The following is a 16,527-nucleotide window of genomic DNA, read 5'->3' as shown; positions in this document are numbered from 1 at the left end:
GAACATTCCACTGCAAGGACTTGAGCTCCTCTACCCTTGAGGAAATGTGTGCCGCCACTTGTGTACGTGTGCGCACACAAGCACACACACACACAAACACACAAGCACACACAGCACTGAGTTTAAGGAATTGTCACAACATGCCTCATTTTCACTCAGCAATCATTTAATCTCAGAAACTGAGGGCAGACCACCATAGCCCGGCTGGAACCCTCCAGTTTTCTGAGGCTGTGGGGAGGTCCTGTTTAAAGTCCTGGGTGCAATAGCCACATTCACCTAAAGCGTTCTTGTCAACCCAAGGGGATCTCTGGGGGACTCAGAGGCCTCTAACCCTCCAGGACAGACCTCTGTACTCTTGCCCCAACTGAGCTGCCCGTCTCTTGATTCTGTGACTGGGAAGGGACCCCCTATAAACCCAAGGAGCTCAGAATAATGTTCTATTGTCCAGGGATTGAGACAAGGTCCAGCCAGTGCCTGTGGTGGACTCAGAGAACCCTGGTGGGCAGGACTGGCCTCGGCCTGACTGGGTGGGAGCATGTGTTTGTCTTGGTTGCTCTCAGCTGACAGTGCCCAGGAAGGCCATGTGCCATGCTAAGTGGGCGTTTCTGTGATTACATTCAGACACTAGTGCCTTCCTGAGTGATAATGGCAGCCCTTGACCCAGGACGTATCTTGCAGCACTGAGTGAGCTGCTCAGCCCCTTGGCAGCTTCCTGAGACTTAGATCAAAGTACCTGACACGGCAGAGTGAGCTGAGGCCTCAGAGTCACCTAGCATGGCCCTCCACCACTGCCAGAAGTGGCCAGACCCTGCTAGCTCAACCCAGAGCGCAGTGTTCACACCGTTGGCCATGCCTTCTGCTCCAGGCTCCTGCAGGTTGGTGGACGGGCGGAGGATAAAGGTCTGGGAGAATGCCCTTCCACCTCTGCTAGGGGCTGCAGCCTCTTGGAAGCTGGTAGGTGGCAGAGCAGGAGAGCAGAGGGAGGGGCCATCCGTAAGCCTCAGGGACCCAGGCTAGGCTGCTCCGATGTCATCATAGTCCTCCTCTTCATCAGTGGAGTCTGACTGGGGATCAGGGGGTCCTGTGGGGCCAGGAGGATCAGGTCAGCAGGGGGCAGAGTCATGGGACATGCCATGCCATGGGGCAGTGAGCAGGCCTGTGCCCACCCCCTCTCTCGGTCCCTGTGGCACCGTCTGAAATCAGCTCATTCTCTTGCCTCCAGTCCCTCCAGTCCAGAACTGAGGTTTCCAGGCTGGTGCACAGTGAGAGAGTAAGTGCGTGCGGGCAGCCTTACCGCTACTGGCACCTCCCCTATGTGGCCAACAGCTTCTGCTTGGATGCCTCCAGTGGCAGTGAGCTCACTTCCTCTTACAGAAACCTCCAAATATTTCTCCACCCTGTTCACATCCCCCACCCCCACCCCGCCTCTGCCCCCATACCTGGACATTCAAACTGCTCCACTGGAGGATTGTGGTGTGGTGACTGGAAGTTCTGGTACCACTCTCCGGATGAGGTGCTGGAACTGTCACCGTCTGCCGTTCCTGCTGAAGACCCGAACTAGTTACTCTCAGCCAGCAAGCCTGAGGACTCCAGAGAGCCAAGTCTGGAGCTAGGCACATGAGGAAAGAGAGGCCCAGAGAGGGAAGACTTGTCCAAGGTCACACAGCCAGCTAGATACTCAGAGTTTGGGCACTGTGCCTCTGGTAGATAGGTTCGACATAGGATTGGGAGCTTGGGGGAACACACAACTACCTGAAAACATTGCCTGAGAGCCAGCCAGTTCCAAGTTGGGGGGCTGCTCTGCGGGGGGACTCTTCTCAGAAGAAAACACCTGGGAATTCCACGGAGGTGGCTTGCTGCTGGGATTGTTGCAGTAACCCTCCCCAGAGGAGGTGCTGGACCCGCTGCTGCTCCTCACGTGGTACTGAGAGCCCAGAGGTGGGACATCGGCCACACAGGGTGTGGGGTCAGCAGCTGGGATGTGGGAAACATGTAGCTCTTCGAGTCCTGGGCCAGGAAAAGGGAAAGGAGGATGCAAGAGGGTTTTAAATTAGACTCCCAGAAGAACTTACTGCTTACGAGAATGTTAGGCCAGAGACACTAGTTGAGGAAAGTCGCTGCTAATATATCCAAAGATGAGCTCAGCTACCGAGTTTGGAGGCAGTGTTGGCACCCTGCTTATCTTCTTGAAGACCCTCCGCTCTGGACTCACCTTCCTCCAAGGGTGGCATCCGAAACCTGTTCTGCTGGGCCTCCTCCTCAGTGACCCGATGCCTCTGGGAATCTGCAGGAAGCAGGGTGGGTGAGGCGGGTATGGGGTCCGTCTCCTACCAGGAGCCTGGAGGAGGAAGACCCTGACTGGGACAGGGTTCGAGTTTCATCTATGGTATCTCAGGTCTACCGTGGACCAGTGTGGAGACAGGTGGTTCCCACCCGCCCCTGCCCCACGCCACATGCAGTTCGCCCCCTGGTTGGTCCAGAAATGGGCTGCTATTTGACCTGGGAGGCACTTCCTGGGAAGAGAAGCCACACGGCCCAGAATCATTGCATTCTGCGCAGCTTCAAGGCTCAGGCTCAGGCTTAAGAACATGGGTCAACTCTTTGAAGCCTGACCGTGACTGTGAGTTCCAGTGTCATGGCATCTGGGACACAGCATGACACCTTATACACATAGTTCAGATGTCCCACTGTATCTGCATGGCCACCAAGCCTCACCCATGGGTCAGTGGAGGTGGATCATCCTCCTCTGGGATTTTCCCAGAGACCCTGAGTCAGCTGTGAGGTGGGATAGCGTCCATCCTTCCTCTGCAGAACCCTCAGAGGCTCCCTGTCCTGCCCCCTTACAGCTAGCAGGCTTGTGAGTGAGGGATGAAAGTGTAGGATAACCTTGCTGTCCTGCTGTGTGGAATGGCAATGACTTGTTCTGCGCCATGTAGATAAAGGTCACGGCAGTGTTGAAGGAATCTCCCTCAGCTTCCAGAACTCTGGTAGTTGGAAGGTTTCTGTCATGCATGACCCAACTCTGGTACTAACTTGACTGTACAGTAGGCATAAGTGGCACTCAAGGATTTTTGATATGTTTCAAGGGGATCCATAGAGGTGTGGGACCCTCCGACCTTGTCTGTCCCCCAAGCGTTGCCTGGGTTCTGATGTAAGTGCCATCTTCCCTGGTCCTGCTCCTAGCAGGCAGTGGGAGAGCTAGACAGACTAAGAGGCATGCACTGGGGTAGCAGTGGAGGGACTGGGCCGGCCGGAGTAAGACATGGTTGGGGGATGATGAGTGTGTAAGAATTTGTCCGAGTTGTGTCTCACCTGGAGTCTCAGGGTTTGCACAAACTCAGCATCCTTAGATGCATGTGCGGGGCCTGGTGATGGTACTGAGACCTTACCCAGCCAGAGATAGCATAGGACACACTCCTGTGAATAGGCAGATAACCAGGGTCACAGGGCACTTTGAAAGTTTTAGGACCATTCAGAATCAGTACAGGAGAGCAACAAGGAAGTCCCGTGAAAGTTCTGTGGGCACCACCAGGTGCCCTCTTGCAGATCCCAAGCCCCTGGAGCCAGCCCAGCACTCACTGTAAAAGGTGGTCAGGGCCACAGGCGGCTGGGAGCTGAAGTCATATTGCTCATAGTCAGAGCCGGAACTGGTGTCTGAGTCCTCAGGGACCCGGGGCTGGATGAACAGCATAGGCGCTGGGGAGAGAACAGAGGTTTGGGGCACAGGACCCAGCACCAAGGTGGGCAAAACGCTGAAGGGGAGAGGCTGAGAGCCCAGAGGCAGGGACGGGGCAGAATAGCAGGTGATCCATTTTGTTTCACAATGCAATGAGATTGAGCTCAAACTTTCTGGAGACAAATCTGTGTTCTAAAGGGTGTGTGTGTGTGTGTGTGTGTGTGTGTGTGTGTAGAGATAGCAATCTCTTTTTCACTGAGTATACCTGGCTGGCGTGGACCTCATTTATGTCAACAGGATTAGCCTTGAGTTCATAGATATCTGCTTAACTTTGCTTCTGGAGACCTAAGATTAAAGCCATATGCTGCAAGCCACTACCCTTCACCACATTTTGACAGGTTCTCTTACTGGGACCTGGAGCTTGCTGAACAGCCTAGACTGAGTGGCCAGTCTAGGGATCTATCTGCCTGTCTCGGCTCCCCAGCACGGGGATTATAGCCCCATGCTACCATGCCCAACTTTTTGCATGGGCACTGGGGACTGAATTGAGGTCCTCATGTTTGCAAGGCAAGCACCCCAACCAATTGAGTTATCTCCCCAGTTCTAATTTTTTTTTTTTTGGTTTTTCGAGACAGGGTTTCTCTGTAGCAGTTCTAATTTTTTTTACTCAGAGAATGTGAAAAAAAATAATAAGACCCAAGAGAATCTTTTTTCTTTCTTTTTTAAAGATAGGGTCTCATGTAAGCCATATTCGCCTCAAACTCAATATATAACCAAGATGATCCTGAACTGCTGATCCTCCTGCCTCCACCTCCCATGTACTGGCATAACAGGAGTGCACCATTGTCTGGGTTGTGTGCTGCTGGGGACTGAACCCGAGGCCTGTGTGTACTAAGCAAGTACTCTACCAATGTAGCCACACCCCCAGCCTTTGTTCTGGGAGAATAGTGATGGGCCCTGTGGGGCATCTGGTTAGGAAGCATCTTGAGAAGTGACATCACATGTCTACTAGCTAGTGAGCAGAGATGACGTGTCCTCCGAGAACGAACAGTCCAAACACTTGGCTGTATTTGCTCAGAACTCAAAAGCTCAGAGTCTGTGCAAGGCTGAACTAGAAAGTCTGCTGAGTCAGAGAGGCTGTGACTGCTCAAGGCAACACAGCCTGTGCATAGTCTGGCCTGGCTCCTCTTCTCCTGGTGCCACTTCGACCTCAGCAACGGTAACCCTCAAAAGTCCACCCTCCCGTCCTTCGCCTGCCTTCCCCCATGGGTGACATCCTACCTTCTTTGGGAATGGTGATGGGGACAGCGTGATAGTTATTGCTTCCTGCTTGGGTGGCAGCGGGCAGGTTCTGGTGGTTCGCTGAAACAGGGAGGGCTGAGGAAGGGAGGCAGAAAGCCTATACATCATTTTTATTTTCCCTGTCTCTCAGACTTTCAGGTTCCATCAAGGGCACTTTTCCTTCACCCCACACCCAACACAAACGCAGAGTCTGCTTCTCCCGAGAAACCTCCGCTAGTAGGCTCTACTTCCCATCAGCAGGTTTCCCCAGGCCTGAGCTGGGTGGTCCTTGCAGGACCACTCCCACCGGGGCTCTTCCACACCTCATGTACTGGGGGATGCCTATACCTCACAACTGCTGCTTTCTGTGCAGTAGCTCTGGGAAGGTCACACCTACCATATCGTCCTTTCGCTCTCAAGAGAAGAACAGCTATGAAGACGAGGGAAACAAGGAGGAGACTTCCCAAGACAATACAGGGTATGAGGAGCGTCAGCTCTCGAGACTCCTTGTCCTTCACGCTCACCGGCACAGAAGATTCTGGAAACCCAATTCAAGCAGGAAAAGAAATGGATGTGGGCCCCTTTAACACCTTCCTATGCCTTTTCAACCTTCATGAAGCACCCCCACCTTCCTTTCCACGGTTTTCCTCCTCCCGTGTCTTTTATTTAAATCTTCCCAAAGGCTTCTAAGTGCCTCCTCTATGGTAAGTGCTCTGTGAGTGCATATTAAATGAGCAGTTGACTAAATGTATTTACTGTCTGAAATTTCCCTTTGTTTACTAGCCCACAACTCACCCTCCCTCCCTCCTTCTCTCCCTACCTCCTCCCCTTTCTCCCCCATCCTCCTCTCTTGGCCTTCAGCACCCAGCCTTTGTTCAGCAGAGAATCATCTAGTACCACTGTGTGTCAGGCATTATAGCCTAGGGTTACACCAGATGACATTATCACAGGCCTGGAGGCTCTGCCTAGCGGGGAGCTGTAAGGAGGGCCACAGGCTCTGACTGTGTCTGCTTTCCCAGAGGAAAACACAGTTCTCCATCAGTTCTCACTTTCTCTCCTTTCCTTTTTGGCTGCTAAGAGGGATGGTTTGGGCTAGGAAGGGAAGGTTGATTACCTACCCAGAAGCAGTGTGAGGGGATGCTGAAATGTGGGGGTTCAGGGGTGGAAACCCCAAGGAAACCACTGGGGCTAAGGGAACTGTTGACAGTGGATTCCCCTCTGACTCCAGGAGGCCTAGTCTCTCTCTGCAGTAGGTGTGACTCCCCACTCTCACTCCAAGAAGGGACATGGGAGCTGCAAGTTCTGTCAACCTCATTCCATAGCCTGGGCAGTTCCTAGCGTCTCACTGCTGTCTATGTTCTTTATCTGCAGCCAGGGCCTCTGGCAGGACTCTGTTCCTTTGGTGTCTCCTCCAGGCCCTGTCCTGCCCCATCTTGAGGGTCTGAGGCAGGTGCAAGTGATCAGGCAGAGCGGCAGGGAGCACAGCCAGTGCTGGACCTCCACATGCTCTCACCGCACAGACTGTTCTGAGTGCTGGAAAACTCTCTCATGAAATAACTTCACAGAAGAGCTCTGCAGATTCCCTAGGAAGATGCATTGACCACCACCCCTAAACTCAAGGACAGCACAGAGCTAGCACCTGCAGCAGGAGCCAGTCCTGATGCCGGCCGGCCAAGCTACACAGAGCCAGCAGACAGGTCTGGAAAGAGAGCTGAAGTTCTGAGTGCTGGCCAACAGGGCTGCTGTCCCTAACTCTGGACCTCAGCTTGTTCCTCAGATTTTAGAGAGGCTTCCCTCAGTTGATGGAGGGGGGGAGTTGCAGAAAGGTTTGGGAAATAATGAGGAGGGCACTAGACCCCACACCCTAAACCTTACTCACACTGACTGGTGCTCTTGGTATCCCACCACCTGGCCAGGTCAGGCCAGAAGTGTGGCACCCAAGTGATTCCAAAGCACTTAGGACCTCTCTGGCTCACAAGAAATGTGTGTGTGTGTGGTGTATATTGTCACATATGTCCTTTATGGATGCCCCCCAAGGGACTAGTCCATCGGTGGGATTGGGGGCCCTGGAAACAATCCATCACCTGACCCCAGGCAGACATCCATGACTGTATGAACACACATGCAAACACAGGCACCTGTACTACTGGGAGCAGCTACACTCACCTATCGTGACAGGAACTCTGGAAGGCACTTCAGCAGTGGACAGGTTGAGATGTCTCCGGGAGTCTGTTGGAAAGTACCACCAATTTATTTAGTGAGTTTACTGAGTACCTACTATGTGCCAAGCCTTGGTCTAGAAACTGAACAAGACAGACAAGTGCCCTGGATCCCACTGTGGGCCTAAGGGTACAGGAACCATGCCCGTAGCAGTGAGAGGAAGAGGCTTCAGTTAGGATGGGAGTGGATAGAACTATCTCTTCTTCCTCTGTAAGCTGCTGCAGACCGAGTCCTTTCCCCACTCAACTTTCAATTGCTCTTGGGGACCTCAGGAACTAGAGAGCTGTGTTCTCCTCCACATAATCCACACCTCCTCTAGCGGATCTGCTTCCTAGCTTGTGGCGCTTACACAGGCCTTAAGCCACAGCATCTTAGTCTCCAGCTACCCAGAAGAGCACCCTTTATTCTGAAGACACAGACGTTGAGGAGCTGCCCTGGTCCTCCTTGCTGCTAAACAGCAAAGCTGGAACTTGGAGTCAGGATTCTGAGCCCCACAGGGAGGCTCACACTGGGTTCCTGCAGGTGGGGGAACCTCACGTTCATACTACAAAGCCTCTGTCACTGGAGCAATGGCCTCACTCTGTGTGTTAGCATGTCAAGTTTGGACAAACGTCTCTTTAGTTTCTTTCACCACACCAACTGCAGCAGGATTTTTGGTGTTTCCCCCCCTCCTTTCCTCTCTTCTCCCTTCTTTCTTTCCTTGAGGTATTGAGGTTTGAACGCAGGGCATCAGGCACACCTAGGCAAGTGGTCTACCACCAAGCTGCACCTCCAGTCCGCTTTTGTCTTTATAGGCCATAAGACACCAATGTTACGACTTCCGCTGTGGTCTTAGGATTGAGAAGTGCAGCAGCAGCCTCTCCTACAGCGGTGTAAGACCGGACCGAAATAAGCTGCCAAGAGCCCGGCAGTGTCTGGCATGTGACTACAGCTCCAGATGCTGTCACACATGTTGTTGCCATCCATGTGTCCTAATCTGCTTTTTCCTGCAACCATCACCTTTGGGATAGCAAACTGGCTTCACCTCCTGAACCATTCCAGTCAGCAGGGACCAATTACTTAGCACATAATAATGACTTCCTTGGTAATTACTTAATCCATGAATTTGGTTCTGAGTTGGGTATCTTGCAGGAAAATCAAACAAACAAACAAAAAACCAAAATAAAAAAAATCATTCTGATCCATTAGTAATGTCTGCCTGAGCATGGTAAGGGCAATGATCTTTCTTGGGCCAGTATCTGGCAGTTGCTAAGCCATCTGTAGGCAGAATTTGTGGATTAGATCTAGTGGTGGAAGGACTGGGGAAGGAGTACCTGAGCAGACGACTCTGGCTGCCAGCGACTGGCGACATAAGAAGGAGTTGTTGAACCGCCAGAAGCAGTTGCTGAGGGTGGGTTCCTCTCCTTTACAGGAGTAGTACATTCTACCCTTCAGGGAATGCGGCAGCCCCCTGGGCCGATCCACCTCCGATCCGCACCCCAAGGACCGACAGAGCACTTTGGCCTCAGACGGGTACCACTCGCTGTCACACACGGTGCTCCAGACCCCTCGGAAGTACACCTCCACCTGCCCTTCGCAGGAGTCGATGCCTCCAGTCAGGCGCCAGGACTGGTGCTCTGTGGGCAGGTGACAGAGTGGAGCTAGAATGTTCTGGGCCAACTTAGAACCCCAACGCGGAGATGAGCCCAGACAGCCCTTGTTTTCGTCCCTCTGCCCACCCCACCTGCTCTGGCCAGCCCCCTGGTGGGACTCTAGATCTTGGCTGCTCAAATGTGAGCTGTGAACAGACATCAGCAGCTCATTCTGGGGGTTGTTACAGATCACTTCACTAATGCCATTGCTGTGGATATAAAAAAGCACCAAAGGCGGGACCAGAAGCCCTGGCTCAACAGTCATGAGGGAGGGGTAGATATGACACTCCCCGCCTTCAGTCCTACTTCTACTAAGGATGTCCCATCATAAATATGTCACCTCCTTCAGGCTCACCCTACTCACCTGAGCATACCACTCCTGCGTCCTCCTTGTGACCGCAGTACTGGTCTCCAGGCAGCCCCGGACAGTCCCACAGATAGTTCTCAGTCCCGGAGCAGTTCACCTGGTCTCGGTGGATGGGTCCTTGGCCGGGGGTGAAGTGCAAGCCAGCCAGCACTTGCACTGCCCAGCCGCACCTCAGTTGCTTACACACCACGTGCGCATCCTCCAGGTCCCACGTGTCATCGCACACTGTCCCCCACTCGCCGTGCTCTAGCATCTCCACGCGGCCAGCGCAGCGGCTGCCACCGTCCACTAACCGCACAGCCTGGTTCGCTGAGGACGGGAGGGTTTTGGATGTTGGGGGTGGGGCAGGAAGAGTGAGAGTGGGAGTGGCTATAACCTAGAGGGAGGATTGGGAGCCCCCTCTAAACTGTGAACCCTGTGGGAGTGATTTAGAGATTATGTGGGAGGAATGTGAAAGACAGGAGGCAGGACTAGGGACCAGGTAGGCAAAGCCTTGAGTATTATCTCAGTCACCAAGACTCAGAGCAAAGACAGCCTGGGAGTATAGCAAATTTATCTATCTGGAGGGAAGAGTGAACATATAGTCCCAATCAGGAGGGGTACAGGGAATAAACAGATTGGGTTAGCATAGGAGACCAGAGAGAACCAAGAGGATGCTCTGGAGATCCAGCTGAGGAGGAGTCTGCAGGCCACATCTGAGGCGATGCTCAGATCTGGTAATGACATGATTTAGTGGGGCATCAACATGGAACCCCTTGAGCTGGTACGACTTGGGAGGCTGGTGGTGGAAGTCTGGGGACCAAAGTTTGACTATAGTGGTTGAAGTCTAAACTGTGGGGTAGTAAGGGGGCAGGAACTTGTACCTGCACAGGTGACCCGCACCAGCCTCTTGTCGCTGCTGCACTTGTGGTCCACCACCTTGCAGAGCTGCCAATTGGATCCGCTGCATCGCACGGTTGGTGCCTGCGCCCATGTCGTATTCCCAGCACTGCTGATGTTCCCAGAGGTGACCCCGGGTGACAGCTCCGAGGTGGGTGGCATCAGGTAGGTAGCCTTCTCCAAAGCGCCACATCCCAGCACTTCACACACAGCCTCGGGAGTGAGTCTGTCTCCGTCCACCACGCATACAGGCTCCCAGGACGTCACCAGTAGAACCTCCACAAAACCGCTACAGCGACTGCTCCCGTTCACCAGGCGGACCCCCAGCTGCTCCTCTGGAAGCGTCAAATTTGAACTCAGAGCTCATCAGAACTTTGCTTCCCCATAGGAATGGGGGTGAAACTGACAACTGGGAGATCTGCCTCCACCCTGTTTCATGACCTTGGCCAACACCTCTCCCAGCTCTGGGTCTCGGGCCTTCCTGTCGGTAGGATGCAGGAAAGACAGGTGCACATCAAGGCCTCACTCTAGCATTCAATTGAGAGAAAATGTGTGGCTCAGGAATCAATCTGGTGCTTTATGGTAGGTTAGACCCAGTGTGAGAATCAGAGACTGGGTCCCACAACCCCCTCTCTGGTACCCCTGTCTCCAGTGGCATCCTTTGTAACAGAAAATCAGGATTTTGGCTCAGGGGCCCTTGTTGGACCAAGAGTCCCTTCCTAGTCCCTGGGCTGCATTGAAGGTGCTAACCTAGAGGACACACAAGACCTGCTGTTGCATTGGATTGGGTGGCCTTCCTATAGGAACCTTTCTTAGGTCCCAGGGACCTTCCTATAGAAATAACCTGTTCCTGCTCCCCAGAACGCGCCCCACTGCTTGCTCACAGCTAGCTCTGCACAGAGTAGGGCATCAGTAAACACTTGCAGAGAAAACGAAAGACAGGGTTGATGCTGCTCATCACCCCACCACAAACCCCGGCTTGCACTGCACAAATCCCTCAAGTGGCTTGTGGTATACATGAGACTCTCAAATACAGTCGTTCTCAGACTGCAAGGAGAGCCTAATGGGACCCTGGTTCCCAGGCCAGGAGGAAGGGGCGTTCTCTGGAGTCAGAGGGCTTCCTTTGTACCTGAAAGTCCACTGTCCTTTCTCACCCAGAGGCAGTCTGCTTGGCCTCAGAAAGTTGACTGCGGGGCCTGGGAAAATGGTGTGCTTACCTGGGTCCAAGGGCATGTGTGTGGTGCTGCTGTTTCCGCGCTGGACGGAGGGGAATGGAGACGGGAGACCTGAGAAACAAAACAGCGGTAGCCAGGGTGGGCGAGGGAGCACCAGCCTGGGAGCCACAAAGATGTCCTAATGATGGGAGCCTACTGAGGCTCCCGGGGAAAATGTGGTCCTCAGCCTCAGGTTCCTTTGCTCCCTTTAGCCTGGGGTAGGGAAGGCTCTATCTGTGTGGGAATCATTGAGCTACAAAGTGCTTTCAGATGACAGAGAAAATTGGTTTTCTCTAAGGGCCTGTTCCAGATCTTTGCATATCATAATCCATTTACTCTCAACAACACAGTGCAGGTATAGTTATCAATCCCATTTTACAGATCAGAAAGGGAAACACAAGTGATAAAAAATGTATTGCTAAGGCCAGATAGGGGGCTTTTGTCCCTTTAGTACCATTGCTGTCCACTCTGTCCTTGGAGGCTGACCTCAGCATCTACCTAGGGCTTTGAGCTTCTGTTGGATCCAGGCTATGGGGAACTAAAAAAGAGCTGAGAGAGATGGAGGCCAACAGAAACATGGTGCTTGGCCCCCTGGCCCCCTCCGTGTGAGGTCCCTTGAGCAGGTTGTTCCTTATCTGAATGCCACTGTTTCTCTCAAAGGATAAACCTCCCCTCAACTGTCTCCCTCTGGATTTCCCTGCTCACTGTGTTGTCTAGGGCCCAGGGAAGTCCCGGGGCAGCACCCTTGGAGAAACAGTCCTTCCTATCTAGGCCCTGCCATCACTCTGATAGAAAGTCATCAGGTCTTTAACTGCCAGTCTTCATCAGTTCCGTCCTTTGCTTCCCAGTCTGACCTATATGGGGAAATGACTCAGAATTCAAACTGCAAACTCCACAGCGACTGTAATATTCAGAGCGAGAATTCAGATGCGCATGAATGAAGACTGCAGAATTTTGCAGAATTCCGGTTCCCATAGCAATGAGCCCAGTGCCCAGGTATGGCTTTTAATATTTGTGCATATGCGTGGGAGGGAGAAGAAGGGAGGATTGGAATGGTGGCTGGGGGCTATGTGTAAGTGTATTAGCACGTGATTGAGACTCTGTATTCATCTGGTTGAATGTCCGTGTGCATGTGCAAAATCATGTTTGGGGTGGGGTGGAGCTGGGGGTTATGTGTGAGTGTGTCAGCATGTGATTGATACTTTGTATTTATCTGGTCCTATGTCCAAGTATGTGTGTATGCAACCGTGTTTGGGGTAGGTGGCGGTTTCAGCTCCTTTGATATCATCTCTCTCTTAGGGCGGACAACCGCTTTCTTGTACGTAAGGGTGAGTGCTATTTCTCCTAGATCAGAAAGTTCTGTAGGGCAGATCCCAGCTGGGTCCTCCAGGACTCAATGTTTGTTGATTGGCAAACTGAATGAAAGTGCATACTGGAAGCCGCCAGCCCCCAGGGAAGCTGTCACCAATGTATTGAAATTGGCTGTACTTGAGCACCGTGGGCTTTGTGTTACAGGCACTGTCCCATCCCTGGTTGCAAGAAAGGACCTGGCTTTGTGTGACCTTGAATTTCTTGCTGTGGGAACAAGAACAGAGGCTACCTCAAGCCTTCCTTTCACCATGATCCCTGTTCACAGAGATCCCAGGGCAGGAATCCTTCCTCCTTGTCACCAACACTTTGACTGGCCATCAGTTCACATTTCAAATTGGGTCACTTTTTTTTTCTGCAATAAAATTTCATGAAAAGAAACTTCTGCTTTTCCCCATGAGTTTACCTTGTACCATTAAGAAGCCTGGACCTAAAAAGGTGCAATGCTGATGGAAGAGACAGCTCCGCAGGTAAAAGCACTTGCTGCCAAGCCTGAGGACCCGAGCTCAGCCCCTAGACTCAAATAGTGGAAGGAGAGAACCGGCTGCAGTGGGTTGACTCTGACCTCTCGCGCATGCCGCGGCATGAACACACACAAACAAATACGTGTGCTTGGAAAGGAAAGCAGTGTTTAGTGCATTTTTATGGAATAGTACAAAACTACCCATGAAGTCAAACGTCTGTCCATGGGCACACTGCTTGTAAAGTCTGGTCTGCTCATAGCATGGCATCGTATGCAGCCCTTGGAAAGACAGAGGGTTGAAATAGCGGTGCATGCCTTTAATCCAAGCACCCTGGAGGCAGAGGCAGGTGGATTTCTGCTTGAGGCCAGTCTAGTCTGCCTAGCACATTCTGGGGGCAGGAAAAGAGAAAAAGAAGGAGGAGGAGAAGGAGGAAGAGGAGGAGGAAGGAAGGAAAAAGAAATAGAGACATGTTGCGCTGAGGGATTTTCATGCTTTGTTAAGTAGAAAAGGCAAGACACAGAGAAGACACAATGAAGGAAACGTTTCATTCGATGGCTGTACTCTAGTTTAATAAAGCAGTCACGTGTGCAAAAGGTATGTACGTGAACAATGAGAAAACATTGAAACGCAAAGCTCCTTTTACACCGCTTGCATGAAATAGAAGGCACGTGCTACCGCAAGTATATTAAAAAGAAGGAAAGCCTGGAGGCTTTAGTGAGGTGTCTGACATGCCTTGGGTCCCATCTTCTGCACTGCACAAAACTTGAGAGGTGGCGGCAAGAGGAACGGAAATTTAAGGTCATCCTCGGCTACACAATGATTCACTGTTGTATGTTGAGTTCACTGACCACCTTAAATTGTCCTTCATTTTCCTCAAACAGGAAACCTCAAGCTGTGCTTTGTGTGCTAGGAAGGGGAAGAGGTGGAGAGGAAGAAAGGGAGAGAGAGCAATCCCAGGCAGCAAAGAGGCTGCTTTTGCAGTCCGGTCCCAAGTAGAAGCCCAGGTGGGACAGGAGCTGCTGTGGAGAAGGTTCCAGGGGAAGGTGCCACCAAGGGGAAGGACAAAAGTCCAAAGGAAGCCAGGAGCAGCACAAGTCCATACTACCCAGCAGGACGGAGAGGAAGCCAGAGAATTCCAGGTCAGCCCATGCTAGGTAGCAGGACCGTCTCAGAAAGAAACAACATCAAACCAGAGCTGCGGAAGAACCCAGGACAGTGGTACATGTCTGTAAACCCAACACCTCAGAGGCACAGGCAGGAGGATTAGAAGTTCAGTTGCTCTTGGCTACATAATAGTGAGCCTCAGTGTCAGAATAACAAAGCCTATAGAAGAGTCTGAGGAGCTAGGACTCTGATTTATCCTGTGTCTTCAAGGCTCATGGGCATCCTAGGGGAGGGATGCTGGAGGGCAGTGGGGAGAAGCCTGGACACTAAAAAAGAAGCTGAGGCCCCCAGGCCATCCCAGCATTGGAACAAGTTCAGTAAGAAGACTCTCACTTCCCTTCCCACTTGTATGTGTCAGTTAGGTACCAGTTACAGCCCAGGGCATCTGTGACCAAGGCTCCACCCAAGATGCCAAAAAAAGCATAGGTGCCTAATGATGTTGGGGAAGAGGAGGGGAAGGGAGGACTGAGAAATAAGGAGACTGAGTCTACAGAAAGAACCTCGTGGGAAGTGTGGTATGTGCCACTGCTGGCAGCAGGGTTAGAAGTGTGGAAAGTGTTTTCAAGTTCACATATCAGGAACAGCCGCAAAAGAAGCCCTCTGTACCTGCGCTCTGCCTCTGGGCTTGTAGCTTGCAGGCGTGGCCTTGAGGGTTGGGGTGAATTGGAGCCAGAGAGCTCACCTAAATTGTGTATTTCCCCCCATTGAATTGGGGGGAAAGGGAAGAGAGGGGGAGAGAGTAGAGGGGAAGGGAAGGGAAGGGAGGGGAACTTCTGGATCTGATTACTCATGGGGCTCAGAGTCCATATCTGGAACTAGTGGTTGCTAGTCTTGCTCCAGCTGAGACTCTGTGTATGTCTCTGAGCCCCAGGTGACTCCTTCCCAAACTGGAAAGAAGTCTCACCATATTACAAGTTCCTGATAAGAATGAATCAATATGACATTTCGTCAATCAGGGCCTGGGGACCACAGCACTCCAAATGCGCTGTTGTTACAGATAAAAGCTTCTGGCTGTCTTGTTTCTCAAAGTTCTAAAGCCAAAGCAAGCAGAAACCCACTCTCCCCAAACCAAATTTTCCTGAGTTCTCTGGAAACCACTGGAGAACTGGCTGGCAGTACACAACACACTCAAAATGTTTGTCATAAATTACTTACGAAGGGGTTTTAATGGCTGGGTGAAGGTTTACAAGAGAATGGCAGTTCACCCTCTAGAAAACTGGTAAATCAGATAAAGGCTTTGCTTCTGAGACTGACAACCTGAGTTTGGTACCTGGGGCTCACGTGACAGGAGAGAACAGACTCCGGCAAGTTGTCCTCTGATCTGGCCATGCCAACCACACCCGCACAAAATATATAAAAACCAAATTAAAAATGGCAGGTAAATAAATAAGAAAGCAAAGCAAACCTCTAGGTGTGCCTGAGGACGTTTCCCAAGAGTTCATTCACTAGGGAAGGGGATCTACCCTGAATGTGGGTGGCATCATCCCACAGGCTTCGAGAGAAGAGCAAGCCAATAAGCGCAACTATGTGTGTGCTCTCTCTCTCCCTCCTTCCCCTCCCTTCCCCTCCGTTCCCACTTCCCTCTCCCCTCCATCTCTCTCTTTGCTCGCTGGCAACCAGTCAGTAAACTTTGCCCTGCCATGTACTCCTTGCAGTGATGGATGGACACCTCTGAAACTATAAGCCCAAATCAGTCTTCTTTCCCCTTAACTCACTTTCAATCGTAACTGCCACAGCAACAGAAAGCCTGGCCAACACAGCTCTGCTATATTTTAAGCGACACATGGGCAGCATCCATATCCGTTTTGCGGGCCACATGCACCGAGAACAGAGCCTCGCCCAAAAGGAGTGCTAAAAGGATAGAAATAGAAGGAGCTCAGTCTTTGCCAGTGAGGAAAGATCGTTGGAGAAAGAAAACACATTCTCCTACTGTGAGGTTTTCTGTTTTCTGCCTGCTTCGTGTTCCCTTAAAATGTCCATGTATTCTACATCAAAACGAAAGCTAGCTCACCTACTCACTCATCAATCTTCAAATGAATGTGCCAAGTGCTGCCCACGGCACCAATGAAATGAGTTTTAGGGCTGGCTATCTGGGCATTCTGCTCACACAATCCTGCAGAGAAAACTAGAAAAAACCATATGGTCAGGTTTACCAAAGCCAACTCCCTCCTGGGGAAGAAACGAACAGCTTAGACGATTGCAAGATCTGGGCATTTTCCATGCAAATGTCAGCATTCTCTGGGGGAGGCGCAGAGGGGAGAAT

General features: G+C 51.8%; 1 protein-coding gene across 1 annotated transcript in view; it reads right to left on the bottom strand.

Moving 5' to 3' along the window:
* Positions 1-205: 205 nt before the first annotated feature.
* Cd6 (CD6 molecule) overlaps positions 206-16,527 on the bottom strand; it is a 38,721-nt gene continuing 22,399 nt past the window's right edge. The window contains exons 2-13 of the mRNA XM_057778864.1: positions 11,272-11,340; positions 10,039-10,389; positions 9,173-9,484; positions 8,491-8,793; positions 7,124-7,186; positions 5,355-5,495; positions 4,958-5,053; positions 3,580-3,696; positions 2,213-2,284; positions 1,753-2,007; positions 1,440-1,544; positions 206-1,081 (exon numbers count right to left, since the gene is read on the bottom strand). Of these exons, the coding sequence (XP_057634847.1) occupies positions 1,014-1,081; positions 1,440-1,544; positions 1,753-2,007; positions 2,213-2,284; positions 3,580-3,696; positions 4,958-5,053; positions 5,355-5,495; positions 7,124-7,186; positions 8,491-8,793; positions 9,173-9,484; positions 10,039-10,389; positions 11,272-11,340 (1,952 nt within the window). The 3' untranslated portion in view covers positions 206-1,013. The remainder of the gene's footprint in view (positions 1,082-1,439; positions 1,545-1,752; positions 2,008-2,212; positions 2,285-3,579; positions 3,697-4,957; positions 5,054-5,354; positions 5,496-7,123; positions 7,187-8,490; positions 8,794-9,172; positions 9,485-10,038; positions 10,390-11,271; positions 11,341-16,527) is intronic.

The sequence above is a fragment of the Chionomys nivalis genome, chromosome 8, assembly GCF_950005125.1.
Source record: "Chionomys nivalis chromosome 8, mChiNiv1.1, whole genome shotgun sequence".
Lineage (NCBI taxonomy): Eukaryota > Metazoa > Chordata > Mammalia > Rodentia > Cricetidae > Chionomys > Chionomys nivalis.
This window is presented reverse-complemented; position numbering and strand designations above follow the sequence as displayed.